This window comes from Heloderma suspectum, chromosome 1 (assembly GCF_057233095.1).
Source record: "Heloderma suspectum isolate Gila_16-S chromosome 1, 16-S_ref, whole genome shotgun sequence".
In the NCBI taxonomy this organism is placed as follows: Eukaryota; Metazoa; Chordata; class Lepidosauria; order Squamata; family Helodermatidae; genus Heloderma; species Heloderma suspectum.
In genome coordinates this window covers 366,672,148-366,690,570 of record NC_139458.1, presented here as the reverse complement: position 1 = coordinate 366,690,570, position 18,423 = coordinate 366,672,148, and the positions used below count along the sequence as shown (strand labels likewise).

The window sequence follows — 18,423 nt, the reverse complement described above, 5'->3', positions numbered from 1 at the left end:
ACCTAATGCCCTGGTGAAAACTGGTGTGGGTAAAGAAGGGATAGACGAAGATGTAATCCAGATCCAGATTAAAACACATTGGGGCCTAGGCCCACTATTGTCCTTTCCTCCCCTGAAAAGGGGAGAGGTGATCAGACTTGGGCCAACTCCTTTAGGGGGAGATGACAAAGCATAGCATATCTCTAGGAAAGAGGAAAACCTAACCTAACATAAAAGCTTTCTCTCCCAATCCACTCACGTTAGATGAAGAAAAAGTATTTCAAAAACATTATACTGAGTCACTGTGGTCTTCTGACCAGAGATCTGCTGAGATGCTGCTTGCTGCTAAACAAACTGGGAAAAGCCAGTCTGGGAAAAGCCCCTCTCTCTGTTGTCATTATGAGCCGATTCTGCCCAAGCCCAAGAGGCAGCATGTTTCCAAAAGTAAAGAACTGTCCCACCCCATCACTTCTAGAAAAAGGCGATTTCAAAGAGGGTGTGTTCCATAGGTAAAGACGAACATAAGAACGTAAGATGAGCCACGCTGGATCAGACCAATGGTCCATCAGGTCCAGCATTCTGTTCAGATAGTGGCCAACCAGCTGCCTTTGGGAAGCCCACAGTGAAATGCACTGTGAAATAGCACCCCCCGGCTCATGTACCCCAGCAACTGCCAGAGGTGAGTCTGAAAAATAAGGCGAATAAGGGCAGAAGTCCTGCACGTGGACAGGAGCTGCAGATGTGGGGAAAAAAAGAACTTCACATTTTCATTTGAAATAACCAGACAAATCTTGAGACTGCATGATTTCGTCAAGATATTGACTAAAATTCTATGCAGATTTTCTGGGGAGTAAGCCACACTGAACTCAGTGCAACTTCTGAGCTTTACCTGATCCAATTTCCTTCTCTATGTGCATAAGACTTGCTGTGGCAACAGCATATACTTTCTAAGAATGGAGTATACATGTACAACAACAGCACAGAAGTCAGTTCTTCAGGCATATACACAGCAATAAATGTGATCAAAGAGACAGAAACATATTAAATGTTTTGAGGCTGCTCATTTGCAAAGGAAGCATACTTGCTTTTGTTTTTCTTTAATGGAATCAAACCCAACAGTTTCCACGGCCTTCTTTCTAAAGACTAATAATGTTTCTGTTCCACGCTGAGCATCTTGATCATCTTCATTCGATCCATACTTCTCTTTGACAGCAGAAAGGAAGTCTACTCCAAAATTTGCTTTGTTTGGACGAATGAAGGATCCCCCCGTGGGGTGCCTGGAAGGAAAACAATACAGGGAATAAAATAAACTTAGAACCCTCTCCTAACAAAAAGTTTCTGTTTTTGAAACTTCTATAACATTTTTGTACCAAAATTATGTATTACATTTTAAGCTTCTGGTAAGAAGAGATAAAACCGCAATAAATAAGTACAGTGCTGTGATCCTCAATAATATTTAGAATAGCCCTGCAAGATTTCAGTATTATAAATCTCCATACTACAGGGCCTATGCATGTGTCATGTGTGTGTGTAGGTAAGGCACGTGCTTAGCTCACATCCTATTGGGCTCTTCTGCAGGATTCGAATTAAGCACCCACTTCCCACCATTCTCTGAAGGCGAACTGAGGGTGAGTGGGTAGCTGTGATCCCTCTGTTTCCCTGTGGGGTGGGAGCTACCTATTTTTTTTCAGATGGTGGTCGTGGTGATGGTGGTGGGAGTTAGCCTCCGTTTGCTCCTGCTCTCCTGGCTTTCCCAGAGCTGTGCAATGCCATAGGAATTGTTGTTGTCCAGGGGCAGTGAGACACTGGACTACTTTGGATCAACCCTTCCCCAAGAAGATTCACAGACCTATCACTTAGAGCAGGGGTGCGGCACCTTTTTGGCTCCGAGGGCCGCATCTGGCGTTGGCTGAGTGGCTGTGCATGTGTACACACACACCCCCTCTCAGCAAGCAGGGATGGGGAGGTTTAAATCTCTTATCCCGGTAGCTGAGACCCAGGGATTGCTGGAAGGTTGTGGAAGTGAAAGCCTCTCTCACCCTGCATCGACTGCCACCAAGACCGCTGACTCTCTGCCACTACAGAGAGCAGCAATCCTGGAAAGGGATTGCTGCAGCTGGGAAAGGTTTTGACCTCTCCCATCCACCAGAGAGATTGCTGTCCCAGAGTTGCTAATAGCAATGCCAGAAAAGTGTTTTTCCCTCTGCTGTCCAGCTGGGCTGTAGGTAAAAGTGGGTAGGGTCCTGCCAGCTTCGCAAACTGCACTTGGAGTGGCCAAGGGTTGTGTGCCCCTGTCTTAGAGTAAAGGCACTTGAATTACTAAGCCAATAAATTGTTGAATTTGCCATACGAATACCAAACAGAGATTCAGAATTATTACAATGAGATATAATTAAGAATCCAATGAAAACTTTTTTTAACTCTTCATCTTCTCCCTGCCCCTGCCGTTCATTTATTTGCTCAAAACGTCCTGTGTATTTCAAGATTAACTCACCTGCATTTGAAATATTGTATTCCTTCGTGACTGCCATTATGTTTTCCTCTTTGATGGTCATCCCATTCCACTCCAAGCCAAATTCCTAATGCAATGATAAACTCTGCTTCACAAATGCAAGATTTGAAATGAGGGGAAAATCATTTGCGAATATTATATGAAGCAATACAACTGCCACAAGTCACTAAGCCTGCAACTCCTTTCAAGCCACGCTGTCTGAATATTGCAATTTTTACTCTACTGTGCGAAGGAGGAGAAAAATCTTAGGTTAGAGCAATACACTTTATTAAACTCTGGGCATGCCAGGACATGCACCTGATGCATCAACGTTGCTGATGATATAAATGAAATAAAATAAATTTCTGCATGACGTTTAGCCACAAGAAACTTTGCTCATGCATCTTCATTATATGGAGCTGCTCTCAGTACTAGTTAATGAAAAAGCTTGCTTACACAGGAACTGTGAATGCACATTACAATGTCTGGAGCTCTTACCTTTACATGGCGATTAAATGTTCATTTAAACTCTAAGTTTAATCCTCCATTCTATGAGGATTTCAAAGTTTTGCATTGTATGACAAATAACTGACTACTTCTTTACACTGATGCATTAACTCAGCCTTGCTCAACATGGTGCCCTCCAGATGTGCTGGACTGATCATGTGGCTGGGGATAGTGGAAGCTGTAGTCCAACACATCTGGATGGCAGAAGGTTGGGGAAGTTTGTATTAGCTATAAGTAAAAAAATGTATACAACTAGAAAGTATTTACTGAAAGTTTCATGTGTGGCAGCATAGGAAATAATCGGCATAGTTTAACTCATCATTCACCTATTCAAATTAGGCTGAAGCAAAAGATACAGTTCTCAAATCTAGTTTGAAAGATAATGTAACCAAATATTTAAAAAAGAACATTTAAATGTTTAGTTCCATAAAATTGAGTATTCACAGGTCACTTACATTGCTGGACTCAATAATATCAGTAAATGTGCTTTGAATATTGTTGCCTAAGAGACTTGGTATTTGGCATAATAAGTACTAGAGTGGTACGTAACCTGAAACCAGCATGTGACTCAGTATTAATTTCTAGTTAAAAGTAGCTTCAGAGTTTGCAGAACTTCATACTATAACCAAAATTCAGTTTCTAGCCCTTACAGTTCAGCAGAAGCTTTGTAAAAACCCGAACCTGCCTTTTTTGTGTTCACCTCTTTCCGCCCCCTCTGTACCCATAAGACTTTCATCTTGCGCCCGCTCTCTTTCTCTCTCTCGCATGCACGCACGCACGCACACTCACACACAAACACTGCCACCACATCAGGAGGTACACCCCACATTTCAATGCACACTTACTCAACACCCTTCTACCATATACACCCCCACACTCTTCACCTCCCCCCCACACACATTTTCACTGCATTCATATGCAAATACATATGCTTTTACATCAGTCACACACACACACACACACACACCACATGGAAAGGATTCCATGTGTCCTTCCAAACAGTATTCTGTCAATCCACTTTCCAGAGACTTTGGAAGGGCACATAGAACAAAAGGACACGGATGTAGAAAGCTGCCTAGAAAATATGCCAGGCAGGTTTCTAGATCTTTGACCGCTCTCCACCCCACATCTGGAGGTCTCAGGGTTACACTCACTTGAAACCCTATATAAGTCTCCCAAAGCCTGCTCTGCACCCTTAAATAGGGTTAACAGACCCTGGCCCAAGATCGGGCTTCTGATGACCTGAAGCTGCTTCCCAGTCTCCTCTGTAATCAAAGGTACCTAACCTGCATGTTTCTGTTGTAGCTATTTTCTACTGATAGAAGTTGCATGACACACATCTAAATTCTAAAATGTTACACTGTCAAAGCAAATGAAAAGCTATAGATGTCATAGTATTGACAAATCTGCATTTTGGTGAATTTGTTTTTGCTGTGGAAGAACAGTTCCTTTACAAAAAGTGTTTTTTTTCCTGTACACTTTTAAGGACTTAGCTCAAGGCCTGAATCCACCCATGAACAGTGCTCCATCTGCACTATTTGTTCCAAAATTGGTTGTTCCCAAATTAGTACATAGATTTTAGCAGGCCGTTTCAACTTTATTGAGCTTGTGCAGCCCTCCAGGGGTTTACAGCTACAGACAAAGCCCTCTGATGAGTTTGTGCTTTTCACTTCAAAGCTGACACAAAATGCTACCGCTAAATTCCAAGACTAAATTAAAAATGGTATTGACCAAGGAATCAAAATAATCCAACTATCAAGAACTCCTACAGCTAATCAGTCTAGTAATGTGGGCATCAAAACTTATTGTGTAGAAAGTTAAATGCTTTCTTCCATTTCTGAAGTATTGGTAATTAATAAATGTTATTTGTATAACTGCAACCTACTAGGAGCAGTTAATAGCTGGATTTTCAAAGATGTTTTCCTGAAAACTAGAAGTCAAGCTCAGACCACTTATAATAAACCAGACTAAGGGTGCAATCCTATCGAGGTAGGCGGCCACCTCCGAACTTGATGGCGACCGCCTATCCAAAGCAGGGCAGGAGAAGCATGGAAGGGATCGTTCCCTCCACGCTCCTCCTGCCCTTTTTCGGCTAGACAGCCGATTGCGGCTGTCTAGCCATGGGAGAACGGAGCGGGGAAGAAGGCTGCTGAACGACATATAGGATGTGTCATACAGGCAGCTATGCTCTCCCCGCCCTGGAACGCCCCCACAGACGCCCCTTTCTGGCCGCTCCGCACTCCTCTTGTGAGCACGGAGAAGGGGCTGTTCCGTGCTGCCTCTGAGGCAGTGCAGAAGTCGGGGGAGGTCAGTTCCTGGAAAACACCATATCCTATGGCTAGCGGATTCTGGCGGCCATAGGATTGCTCCCTAAAAGACTTACATTTTCCTTTGCAGTGCATTCCATCTTAAGATTGGGAGCAACTACTTGCCTTAGGCTGCAATCCTAAACCTTAAAATGAATGGGACTTCCTTCCAAGTAAATATGCTCAGGATTGTACTGCTAGTTCACTTGTTGTTGTTCAGTCATTCAGTCGTGTCCGACTCTTCGTGACCCCACGGACCATAGCACGCCAGGCCTTCCTGTCCTGCGCTCTCTCCCGGAGTGTGCTCAAGTTCACTTACACCTACTTAATAAGAGTGACCATTACTTCCCTTCAATCAATTAGCTAACTGCCGTAGACACAGCATCGCTATCAGTGTCTGCCTGGTCTGATTATGCACCTTGGCCCGCTGGAGATATGTTTCCATTGAGAACATAAACAACCAGAAGACTTGCAATTCTTTTTCTAAGGGATATCAGAATGATACACAATCCTATCATCAAGTTTGACGGCAACATGCCTGCAAAGTTTGGCATGAACTTTTTAAAAACTCAAGATGTTTGTGACAAAGGCAATCTTTCCTCATTGCCACTTCAAATTACACACCATAATCAAGTGAGAATGCTATTTTGTAATCAGACATCCAAATCTGAGTCCAAACTGTAAAGAGAGAATTACTCCTTAGAAAGCAAAACTTCAGCAAGAAAGTTGGGCAACTCTCTGTATTTCAACTTAGGAAGCAGTGCCAGAAGGATTTCATGCTTTGCTACTTCCTTTGACTTGCCATTCAGTGATGGTATGCAATGAAGTAAAACAATTCTTTCTACCTGCTGTGGGAGGAACACTGCCAACATAAAGCACAGTTCCAACATTTCCATTACAGAGGATTCTTCGACCAACTGCGTCAGGAGGAATACTGTCAGTCATCAAGAGAAAACAGTAGTTCAAGACACTTCTGTAAAGATCTAGGGAATGGAAAAAAAAGTTTTGGTAAATTACCGTATCAACATGTGTGAGTTATCGACAAACACAGTATGTGCGTATTTGATAGATTTTCTATCCCACCTTTCCTAAGGAGTTCAAGATCCAGACCCCACCCCTGTGTGTGTGTGTGTGTGTGTGTCTGTGTGTGACAGAGAGAGTATGCCTGTCCGTTTTTGCTACTGGCTCTGCCTACTGTCAAAGCTGTCCTGCCCTTCATCTCACCAGCCACCACTGACTCCTGCCTAAGTAGCCAGAGCAATACCTCATAACATATCACAATCAAGCAATTAATAATTGTGTGCAGTCCCCCAGTGGGATATTTTTTGTGCGTCAATGGCCCATGACAGAAAAAAATCCATAAAGGGATTTTAAATGGGAAGAAAGTAAAACAAGGATCCATGAAATCAAAAAGGACTGTCACGATTCATATTATTTTTACAGAGCAAATCCCCCAAGCCACCATCATATCAGAGTACATCTGCCTCCGTGGACCGAACCAGAAAAATCATGGATGCGCCACTTGTGGGTGCAGCCACGACGCAAAAACAGGGATCTGAGGCAGGGATCCCCAAGATTTTTACAATATACCCCAAAACACCATCTTATCACAGAGCACATCTGCCTCCGTGGACTGAACCAGAAAAATCACGGATCTGCAACTCGTGGGCACAGCTACGGTGCAAAAACAGGCATCTGAGGCAGGGATCTTGTTGATTTCATACGATTTTTACAGAGCAAATCCCCCAAATGCTGTCATATCACAGAGCACATTCGCCTCCAGGGACTGAATCAGAACATTCATGGATCAGCCACTCATGGGTGCAGCCACGGCGTAATAACATGGATCCGAGGCAGAGATCCTCAGGGGTCCTCATGATTTTTACAAAAAAGATATCCCAGAACACTAGTGTCTCACAGAGTACATTTGCCTCCACAGAAAAATTGCAGATCCACCACTCGTGGGCACAGGCACGGCACAAAAACATGGATCGGAATTTTATTCAAAGCCTGGACCCAGAGGGGATGGCAGCTGGGCCACTGAACAGAGGCAGGTGGACCAACTTACCATCTCATTGGCCCTGCCTGGGACTGTGTTTGCTGCTGGAGAGGAGAAGCCACCCCCCTGGCTGGATCTGGAGTTGAAGAGGGAAGGAAAAAACTCCTCCGGGCTAATTACAGCTGATTCGAACTGGCTGGTCCTGAGTTCCCTGGGAACACTCTTATCAGCCCAGCTCTGACGCAGGGCGGCAGTGCTCTGGCAGCACCTCTGCCAAAGGTGGGGTTGCTGCTTTGTGGGGAGACGTTTCAGGGGGAGACGCAAGGGCAAGGATCACCCCTCTACACTGAGGTTGACTGGTTTTGCAGCATTTATGTGTGGGGGTTGGTTGTTGCTTAGGATCCTGTTATGTGCCTGCGAGAGAGGGCATATGGCCAAGTCGGGCTACTTGAGGGGGCCCCAATTAGTGTGGTTACGGGTCAAGGGAAATATGGTATTGGGAGGACGGCTAGCCAGGTTAGGGGAACATGGCCCAGACAGTTAACAGCTGTGCCATGTTCCAGTCCTCCCTCCAGCCTCAGGCATGGTGGTTGCCCTATCAGCCTTCCCCCAGGTCTCCAGATGCTGCTGTTAAATGCCAGATCAATTCAGAATAAGACCTCCATCATCCATGATTTAATAGTGAATGAGGTGGCCGATCTGGCATGAATAACTGAGACCTGGGTGGGCAATCAGGGAGGAGTTGGTCTCTCCCAGCTCTGCCCACCAGGGTACTTGGTTCAGCATCAGGGAAGATGTGAAGGCTGGGGAGGGGGGTTTGCTGTGGTCTACAGGAGTTCCATCTCCCTCTGCAGGCTCCCTGTCCATGTGACCTCTGGTCTGGAGCATTTGCACCTTGTGTTGGGCCAGCAGGACAGATTGGGGACTCTGTTGGTGTACCGCCCACCCCGCTGCTCAACAGGCTCCCTATTTGAGCTGACAGAGGTGGTCTCAGGTGCGCTGTTGCCATCCCCCAGACTGTTGGTTCTGGGGGCTGTTAACATTCACACTGAGGACACCTTGTTTGGGGCGGCTCAGGATTTCATGGCCTCCATGACAACCATGGGACTGTCCCAACATATCATTGGCCCGACGCATGTAGCGGGGCATACTCTAGACGGTTTTCTCAACTGGACATGGAGATGGTGGTCTGAAGGTAGGGAACTTTGCATCAGTCCCCTTGTGATGGTCAGATCATTACCTGCTGAGGTTTAGACTTACAGCAGCTTTTCCCCTCTGCAAGGGTGGGGGACCTATTAAAATGGTCTGCCCCGGAGGCTAATGGAACCGGATGGTTTCCAGAGGACTCTGGGAAGGTTCCTGGCTGATATGGCGGGCTCTCCTGTTAAAACCCTGGTTGATCTGTGGAATGCAGAAATGACTGGGGCGGTTGACATGATTGCTCTTGAGCGCCCTCTCCTGAGTAGAGCTCGTACTGCTCCATGGTATACCCCAGAGCTGAGAGCGATGAAACAAAATAGGAGATGGCTTGAGTACAGATGAGAAGAACTCCTAGGGGGTGCAATCGAATGCTGGTATGTGCCTACAGTAAAGTATATTCAGGGGCAGTGAGGGTGGCAAAAAATCATAATCTTGCTGCTTCTGTTGAATCTTCTGTCTGCCGCCCAGCGTTCAGAGTCGTCCAGGGGCTATTACATGCTGGCCCCAAGGGCACTGCAGACCCCTCTGAGGCCCACTGTAATGCATTTGCTAGGCGCTTCCAGGATGAGATCTCTTGCATCCGCCAGGACTTAGACTCCAGCGTTATAGCAGGTGAATCTGGTGAGGTAGCCAGAGCGCAGCCTTGTCCTGTTCTTCTGGATGAGTTTCAGCTGGTGCAGCTTGAGGCCGTTGACAAGGTGCCTGGACAGGTTCGTGCAACCACTTCTGTGCTGGATCCTTGCCCCTCTTGGCTTATAAAGTCTGGCCGGGGAGAAACAGCCGGCTAGGTCAGGGAGGCGATTAATGCCTCCTTGCGAGAGGGAGTGGTCCCGGGATGCCTCAAAGAGGCAGTAGTGAGGCCACTCCTGAAAAACCCCTCCCTGGACCTGGAAAATCTTAGTAATTTTAAGCCAGTGGCAAATGTTCCTTTCCTGGGCAAGGTTCTTGAGCGGGTGGTTGCCAACCAACTCCAGACACTCTTGGATGAGACCGATTATCTAGATCCATTTCAGTCGGGGCTCAGGCCGGGTTTTGGCATGGCAACAGCCTCGGTCGCCCTGTATGATGACCTATCTCAGAAGAGAGACAGGGGAGTGTGACCTTGTTGATTCTCCTTGACCTCTTGGTGGCTTTCGATACTATTGACCATGGTATCCTTCTGGAACAATTGTCTGAGCTTGGAGTGGGAGGCATTCCACTGCATTGCAGTGGTTTCACTCCTACTTGGAGGGTTGGCTCCAGAAGGTGGTGCTTGGGGAACACTGCTTGGCCCTGTGGATTCTCCAGTATGGGGTTCCACAGGGGTTGGTTTTGTCCCCCACATTGTTCAACATCTACATGAAACCATTGAGTGCAGTCATCCAGAGTTTTGGAGTGCGTTGTCATCAGTAAGCTTGGAAGACGGCAACAAAGGAGAGGGCCTTCTCGGTGGTGGCCCCCAAATTATGGAATGATCTCTCTAATGAGGCCCGCCTGGTTGCCAACACTGTTATCTTTTCAGCACCAGGTTAAGGCCTTTCTCTTCTCCCATGCATTTGGCAGCATGTGATGAGTTTTAATTGATCCTGGAATGGCATATGGTTATGGTTGTCTGCTTTGAGACTGCTTGTTGAAGTTGTTTTAGATATATGTTCTTGTATATTGTTCTGTTTGTGTGTGTCTTATGGAATTGGCTTTTAAAATCTATATACTGTATTTTTAAATGTTTTAATCTTTGTAAACTGCCCAGAGAGCTTTGGCTATTAGGTGGTATAGAAATGTAATAAATAAATATAAATTATATGGGAACCACGTGAAACCATGGTGAAATCATAGATCACACGGACGCCCATGCACTGAACCAAATCCATATTTTTATGCCATGGCGGTTCCGTGAAGCATGGGAGTGTCATTCTTATGGATTCATATTTTTACATCACGCTTGCTCCATAAAGTACAGGATCAATAATTTTAACACTTTCCTCTGTGGCCATGGATGTGATGTGATGTAATGGTGCATTTGTGGGAACACTATATTAAAAACCAGAGGACCCATAAGGAATTGCATCTTGAATCCATTTTTTTTCTTGCCATCCTGGATCTGAGAAATATAGGATCCATGCCACTGACATGGACTTGCTTTGTGATTCAGCTGTGATTTTGGATGCACTATAAAATCCAGATGATCTATCAGGATCCATGCCTCACATAAATGGTTCACAACATTTGAGGTGGAGCAGATCTAAGATCTGCCAGGAAGCAGCAGATCTGGGATTCTTAGTGTGCATACTTGGACAAAGATGAGTTCTGTGCTTTGATGGGGAGGGGGGACCCAATGTAAACACTTAGAGGGTCCATACTGAATTGGGTGTCTTATCCATGAGTTTATAACATGACAGTACTATGAAGCCCCAAATCTGTTTTTTGTCACTCAATCTGTGGGCATAGATGTGCTCTGTGATATGATGGTGTTTGGGGGTGTCTTGTAAAAATCATGGGGATCCTTGCCACGGATCCATGTTTTTGTGCTATGGCTGTGCCCACGAGCAGTGGATCTCTTGATTTTTCTGGTTCAGTCTGTGGAGGCAGAAGTTCTCTCTGATTTGATTGCAGTTTGGAGGATTTGCTTTGCAAAACTCATATGAAATCAAGAGGATCCCTGTCTCGGATCCATGTTTTTGCATCATGGCTGCACCCACAAGTGGTGGATCTGTACGTTTTCTGTTTCACTCCAAGGAGGCAGATGAGCTCTGTGACTGGATGGTGGTTTTGTAGGTATCCCCTTTAAAAATCATATGCGAGGATCCCCTTTTGATTTTATGGATCCTCGTTTTACCCAGTCCCTTTTAAATGCATAGTTAGGGAGAACAAACAGGCACAAACACACACAAGCAAGTCCTACAGTAGTCTACCCCAACCTGGTGCCCTCCAGATGCATTGGACTGCAACTTCCATCATTCCCACACAGCATGACCATTTGCTGGCTGGGATGATGGGAGTTGCAGCCCAGTACCTCTGAAGGGCACCAGGTTGGGGAAGGCTGCCCTAGAGCTGGGGTGCACAGTAGGTAGCTCTCGAGATGTTTTGGATTTCAACTCCCAGAAACCCCTGCCAGCATAGACTAGTGGTCAGGAATGCTGGGAGTTGAAGTCCAAAATATCTAGAGTTCTACTTTCTGCCCACCCTCCTCTAGAGGACAGCAGCAACTCCTAACCACAAGAACCGTCCCTTTTTCTCTCACACACCCGCACTCGACTCCGCCAGGACCAGAGAGGAGACGCGAAGAGGACGCGCTGCATATGCTCTGAGGCAAGCGCTCCAGCTGCGTCTCCGACATCCACGGGCGACTCCAGAAAGGCGGAGACCGAAAGGGGCTCCTTCTCAAGCATAGCCCTCAAGAGCGGCGGCCCCAACTTACTGTGGCGTCCCCCGCGGCTCCTCCGCCGGCCCAGTCCAAGCTCTCTCCAGGGGTCTCAGGCGCCCGTTGGCTCGCCTCAGCCCAGTAGCCGCAGCCACAACGCCCCACCCCCTTCCGCCTCAATCGCCACCTTCGCCTGATGGGGGGAAAATGCGCCACCAGGGCCTCTTGGCGCAGGCGCGAGCTCCTCCTACAGCCGTTTTAATAAGCTCTCTTCGGCCCTCTCCCCCTCCATTTTCTCAGTCGGCTCTCTGCCTCGGGATGCATCTTGGGAACTGTAGTACGGATGAAAAAGAATCCCTTCGCAAACTGCGACCAAAGGGCGGATGACAAACATTGCTACCCAGAAGCCCCCGCGGCGCCGAGTCCCTGTTTCCATAGAAGTGGTGTGAGAATTACATCAGTGTTTCTGATAGAGGCATATAGAAGATGTGCATTTTAAGGCTAGAATGTAGACTTTGAGTATGTGGATAATGTGAAATAGTGGTCTTTGGCAGCTTTTTGCTGGCTCAGCTATAGATGATGACAGAGGTGTTTTTCTGCCCAGTATGCTAGTCCATTCCCTGAACACCCTCCCCCTCCCACCCATTGCAGCAGGAGAACAGCAACTTGCCGGCTCCCCAGTAAGTAAGTGCACTTAGCATTTCAGCTCGTTTCTTTATCTTTTGAGTTCTTTGTGTTTTACAGCAGCCTGAAAGAAGCAAAAAGGAGATGGGGGAGAAGAGAGAACGAGCTGAAATTCTGTGCCAACCTACCTGAGCGTAAGTCTTATCGAACACAATGGGACTTTTTTCTAAGTAAGCATGTAGAGGACTGCGCTGTTTACTCTGAGCTCAGGTGCTCCACCTTACCCGCTCCATAGCTATAAGTATTCATGGGCTGAGATTTAAAGTTACCTAAAAGTAAGTCATGTTGAATATTATGGAACTTTCTAAGTAGATATACATAGGATTGTGTTTTGGGGCTGTAATCCTTCTCTGACTTCAACTCTCATCAGCCCTAGCCAGCATGGTCAACAGTCAGGAATACTGGGAGTTGTAAGCCAAAACATCTGGAGGGTCCTAGATTGGGGATGGCTGCAACTCTGACCTGGGAGTTAGCCCCACTGAACCTCAGTTGTACTTACTTCTGAATAGTCATGTATAAGGTTCAACGGTTAACAATCCTCTTCTTTTTGTGCCATCTAGACCAGCGCTGGACAACTCGTGGCTCTCCAGATATTTTGGCCTACAACTCCCATCGGCCCTAGCCATCATGGTCAATAGTGAAGGATGATGGGAGTTGTAGGCTAAAAAATCAGGTGGGCCACAAGTTGCTCACCTGTGATCTAGCCTGATGAAGAGTTCTGACGAACTGGAAACCTTCCACATTCTTTTGGTGTGGAAAGGTTGGCCCGTGTTCAGCGCTAGGATCTCCTGTTAAAACGGTTGCGTTCAATTGCCGCGAAGCATTTATTTTTTCAGAACTGGGAAACAATGACATCATCCCTTATTGTTCTCCGTCCCCTCTCCACAGTGGGCAGGCCTTCCAGAATCCCGCCCCCTTTCTCACAACGTTCTGCGTTCCTCCCCCACCGGAAACGCTGCAGCAGTTGTGCTCACGATAGCTCTGGAAACGAGAGCTAGAGCGCCGCAAGGGCTGATGGGACACATATGCAGAAGGAGGAAAGCCATTCTGTCAGGCGTAGGGGCTACATCTGTAGATATAGAAAATGGTTATAGTAGAATAGCACGCTCTCGCTGGTTTCTGGTGTTATTTGGGACCTCCTTCGAAACCTGGAGAGCTATAAGGACTACAATGCGCTCATAAAACGGGGGCGGAGAGGACGCACAGTTAACTAGATTCACTTTGGGGATAACCTGGGTTGTATTGAGTTTTCTCCCCACCCCCATGACACCCCAAACAGGCCCTACTAGAAAGTGATCTGGTGGAGAGGTGAGGAATGTGTAGCACTTTTAGCTACTATAAACAACTTTGTGTCTGTACAAAGGGGTGGCTAATGCCCCCAGTGGCAGGTAGAGCAAATCTAATCCATACTATGCTGCATGGTTCCTCTCCCAAAACTTTCAGGAACTAAGGCAGGGCCAGAGATAAATATTTGCCATAATCAACATATCCTATGGGTTTATGCATTTTTTGCTCTCCCCGCCCCACCAGTCCATATTGTTTAGTCAAAAGTGGCGCTGGTTGCAATGGGTCGGATCCCAATTTAGTCATACTTAAAGTAGACCCATTGAAATCAATTTGTGCTTAAGTGAGTCTACTCTAAGCATGATGAAGTCTGGATGCAACTCATTGAGACTTGCTTTCTGGTGAGTGTGCCATAGGACTGTAATATACTCTAGACTTCATCTGAGTTGTAAGTGCAAGACATGAACAAGTACGTAAAGCAAACCAATGAGCACAGGAACAAAGACAATTAGGGAATGTGAACGCACTCAAAATCCATGCAAAGCAGATCATAACGCAAGCCATGCGCTGGATCAAGTGAATCAATGATAGTAATTCAATTCCCACTCACTTCCTATTCTTTTTCATTTTTTCTGTAGTAAAAGTTTAGTTCTAAACCATTCGTATAACTGCTCTCACAAAGCGTCTATAACACAGCAGTCTACAATAAAAGGCAACCGGTAAACTGGCCAATACAAAGTTCCGTATAATAGTTATTACCAATGCCACCACTTCATCAAAAACAGGAAATAGACCTGTTTATTTTAAGTACATTAAAAATAAAGTTGACTGGATGGATCAATTATATTTGTTTAATTCTGTTATACAAAAAGGCTACACCGTGTTACATTTTTCAGAATACCATGAATTAGTTGTTATGAATTAGTATTCTACACCATCACTCTATCCTTATTTGTTACATTTGTATCCCATCTTTTCTCTAAAGAGCCTTTAAAAAAATTGCTTCACTGTGTTGACTATAAAAAATGAGAGGCTTAAAACCCCTATAGTTACTGCAAAAACAAATTTGAAAGCAAGCAAGGTCGGTACCACATAGAGCTCAAACACATCCCAGCAATTGGCTGAATCCATACATTGGCTCTTGAGATAGACTGGTTACTTCCAGCATCCCCCCTCCAACACTGAACAAGAACTGCTGTCCCAAGCTCACATTTAACAGCATTTATCAGTCAAATTGTGAATGAGCAGAAAACTAAGTATGATCTCTGGACTTGTCATTTCCTAGTCATGAAACCTTGGGGCCAAATCAGTCATAGTCCCTATCTGCAATAGGGATTTAACAGTGGCCTACATTGCATGGTTGCTGTATGCTACTCCTAGTTTCTGACCTCCTAACCAGCAGTGTGGGGATAATAGGACTGGATATCCATGCAGAACTGTTTTAAGCTACTCTCAGCTTCATTTCAACTCCCATCCTGCAATATAGTATTTTGTTTATTTAGAGAGCAGCTGTTAGTGTCATCTATGTATATGGCACTTTACAAAGAACGAGTATGAGCTTACAATCTAAAAGACACACAAGAAACAACAGAAGGGAGGTGGGAATGGCAACATGGGTAGGTAGGAGAAGAATCTCCAATTATTTCAATTGCATGTAGTTTGGCTTACTTACAATAAGGTATATGACAAGGATGGGTGACTTGTAGCCGTCCAGATGTTTTGGCCTATAAATCCCATCAGCCTTCACCATCAGCTATGGTGGCTAGGGCTGATGAGAACTGTAGGCCAAAAAATCTGGAGGGCCACAAGTTGCTGACTCCTAGTATACGGTAATGTGTATTAGGTTTCGGTGAAGGCAAGAATAATTAGGTTTTTGTGAGGGAATAATTTATACTCTCTCAGCATCAGCCCAGCCTGAAATGTTCCAAGTGAATTACACTGGTGTTATTAAATGCTCTTTTACAGCCAGAGCAGTATAGGGGTAATGGACTGCTTTTGCACTGACAGGATTATTATTTTAAACACAACACAAAACGATGAGTTTTTGCAAGTGAAGTTTGCAGTTGTACTGAAGTTGTTTTCAAAGTGTAGTTCATGGTTAACGCTCCTGGTACATAAGCTTTCGTCATCCTACCAGCAAGGACACCAGTTCTGCATCTTTTTCTGGATGAATGACTTTAAACACTTCCCAGTTTTCACATCAAAAACTTGAAGGCTGGGCATCCCTGCTGCACCATCTTTTGCAGTTGCATAGGGCTACCATTCTACCAGGACATTGCTCTCTGGAGGGAATTCAAGGCAAACTGTCTGGCAGATCAAGAGAATGCAGCATGCTGTGGCTGGTGACATTCACAATGTTTACTTGTTCTCCCATTGCACCAAGCAAAAAGGGAGCCATCTTTCCTGAAAGCAAAAATGTTCCTGTTTTTTCCAGACTCCCTTTGAAAGACTGTATTCGCTGAAGAGAGGAGGCTCATTCACCATATAGAGCCCTTCAGATCCTCTCAACTGCCAAGAGTGGTGTGGGAGGCACCATCTTGAGCCAGACCCAACTTATTTTTTAAATGTTCCAAAATCCTCAGAGAATAAAGTCCCAGTTTAGTCCCAGAATAAAGGCTCAGAGTAAAGTCCTTTTCCTCCATTGAAGGTATCCATATGTGGATTTCAACTGCCTTTGTTTTGGATGACTTGTAGAATACAGAATTCTGCCGTTTAACAGCAGAAACCTACAGCAGAGGAACAGGATTTTATACCACTTAAGCTGGGACTTTATTCTCTGGGGGTTCATCCCTTCCAATTCCTAGGTAAGACTACCCAATTAGACTTCTAGTGACTCAGTTTAACCAGCATAACTTCTAAATTTATCTCCAGGACTGCCTAGTCAGTCTCTGCTTCCACCAAGGAACCAGTCTGATTTGCCCAGGATGAAGGCAGTTTTGAGTAGACTGATTTTTTTCAATATACTGTGTGTGTGTGTATCTATCTATACACACACACACACACACACACACACACACATATATAGACACCCCCCCTACAATTCTCTATGATTCTTTTCCTCAGTGGTCTTAGGGGGCACTGAAACCATCACATCACCTGTAACACTTCCTCCATATCACCTTAAGACTCTGACCATGCAGACATCCTGATAGCAGCAGTCAGCCTTTCCCTCCTGCATTCCTTCCCCCCTCCCAAACCTGCTTTTTGTATCTCTTACCTGATGAAGATGTCAGGAGATTTCAAAAGCTTGCACATTACTGTGATCTTTGAATTGGCCTAATAAAGTTATTACACTGTATGGATTTTTTCTTATGGCCAACATGGCTGCCTTTGTTTTTTAATGGTATCTAGTAAGAAGTCATGAAGAGTGGTAATTAAACCCTCGGATTTATTCTCAGAGCTAAGACACACCAGTTTGAAGGATGCCCAAGGAGAAATAATGAACTGATTGTTTGAACTCCTACCTAGTTATTTAGGGTTTCACACCAGGATTACAAAGGGTTCATTTGCTCAGAGGCTGGAACCAGGATGGGTCAGAAAAAAGGTTGGGTTCCAACTACTGAATAAAAGGTTCAGGGAGATCTCTTGCCTATTGATTACTTTTACATTTAGCTAGCTATTCATGGTAGCATAGTCCAATATTCAGACCTCGCTGAACTGGTAGGTAGGCTTCAGCACTGGCCAGTGGCTTTTCCTACTAAGGCATTTGATCAGCCAAGTTCAAAGATACTGTTGTAGGTTAGCTGGCTTGGTGGTGACATGGCAGTTAGGTAGGCATTTGCATGTGTTCTCTGGCCACAAGGAAGCACTCTTTAATTAAAATCAAGGAAAAGTTGCATACACACTGTCTTCTACAACTCCACAGCATTCCAGACTCTTATGTTCCTGGTAGTTATTCAGGCTGTGCTTTCTGGAACAAAATGGAGTACTTGGCCACAATGTCAAGGTAATATCCAATAAATCCATAGCACAAATACATGTGAACAGAACCATATTTGCATTTTAGAAGGTTTGAGAAGTCACTGCTGTCTCACTTTCTTGGGCCTGCTGCTACAGTTTGTGATCACAGCAACTCCAGCTTCTGCTAATTCCATCCATATCCCCCCCCCCCCATCCTGTGCTTTTTGGAAGGAAAAATATTAATGTGATTTCAGACTGACAGGTGGGTGGACAGAGAGACAGAAGGATAAAGGAAAAGAGGAGGAATCTTTTTAAACCATATTGAACGAACAGAAAATGTACTCTGCCCTTAGGAAAAATTGCCAGCTCAGCTCCCTTCACCATATATGTGAAATTGGGATATTTGCCACAGTGTACATCACTTTACATTTGCTTATGTTGAACTACATTTGCCATTTTAATGCCCATTCCCCAATTTAGAGGGGAGCTCTTCAGAATCCCGTTTTGTTTTAACTACCCCAGATAATTTGGCATCTTCAGCAAAGCTGGCCACCTTACCGCTCATCTGAAACTCCAGATTGTTTATAAACAAGTTATCTCCTTGCCTAATCCTATCTTATGCAATGTATTTATTTTTATTTATTTATATATATCCCACCTTTCTTCCTTTGTGGAACTCAAGGTGGCTACATGTGGTTCCCAGGTGGTCTCCTCTCCAAGCACTGACCAGACC

General features: G+C 45.2%; 1 protein-coding gene across 6 annotated transcripts in view; it reads right to left on the bottom strand.

Moving 5' to 3' along the window:
* Window positions 1–12,000, bottom strand: part of TBCE (tubulin folding cofactor E) — a 40,429-nt gene extending 28,429 nt beyond the window's left edge. For 5 of the 6 annotated variants that reach the window (XR_014786794.1, XR_014786795.1, XM_084828175.1 and 2 more), the window contains exons 1-4: window positions 11,880–12,000; window positions 6,129–6,266; window positions 2,474–2,558; window positions 1,061–1,256 (exon numbers count right to left, since the gene is read on the bottom strand). Coding sequence is in view for 4 of the 6 variants with exons in the window: in XM_084828175.1 (XP_084684301.1) it covers window positions 1,061–1,256; window positions 2,474–2,558; window positions 6,129–6,228 (381 nt within the window). In the remaining 2 variants the exon portion in view is untranslated. The remainder of the gene's footprint in view (window positions 1–1,060; window positions 1,257–2,473; window positions 2,559–6,128; window positions 6,267–11,879) is intronic. The other variant, XM_084828176.1, reaches the window with a different exon arrangement.
* Window positions 12,001–18,423: the final 6,423 nt, after the last annotated feature.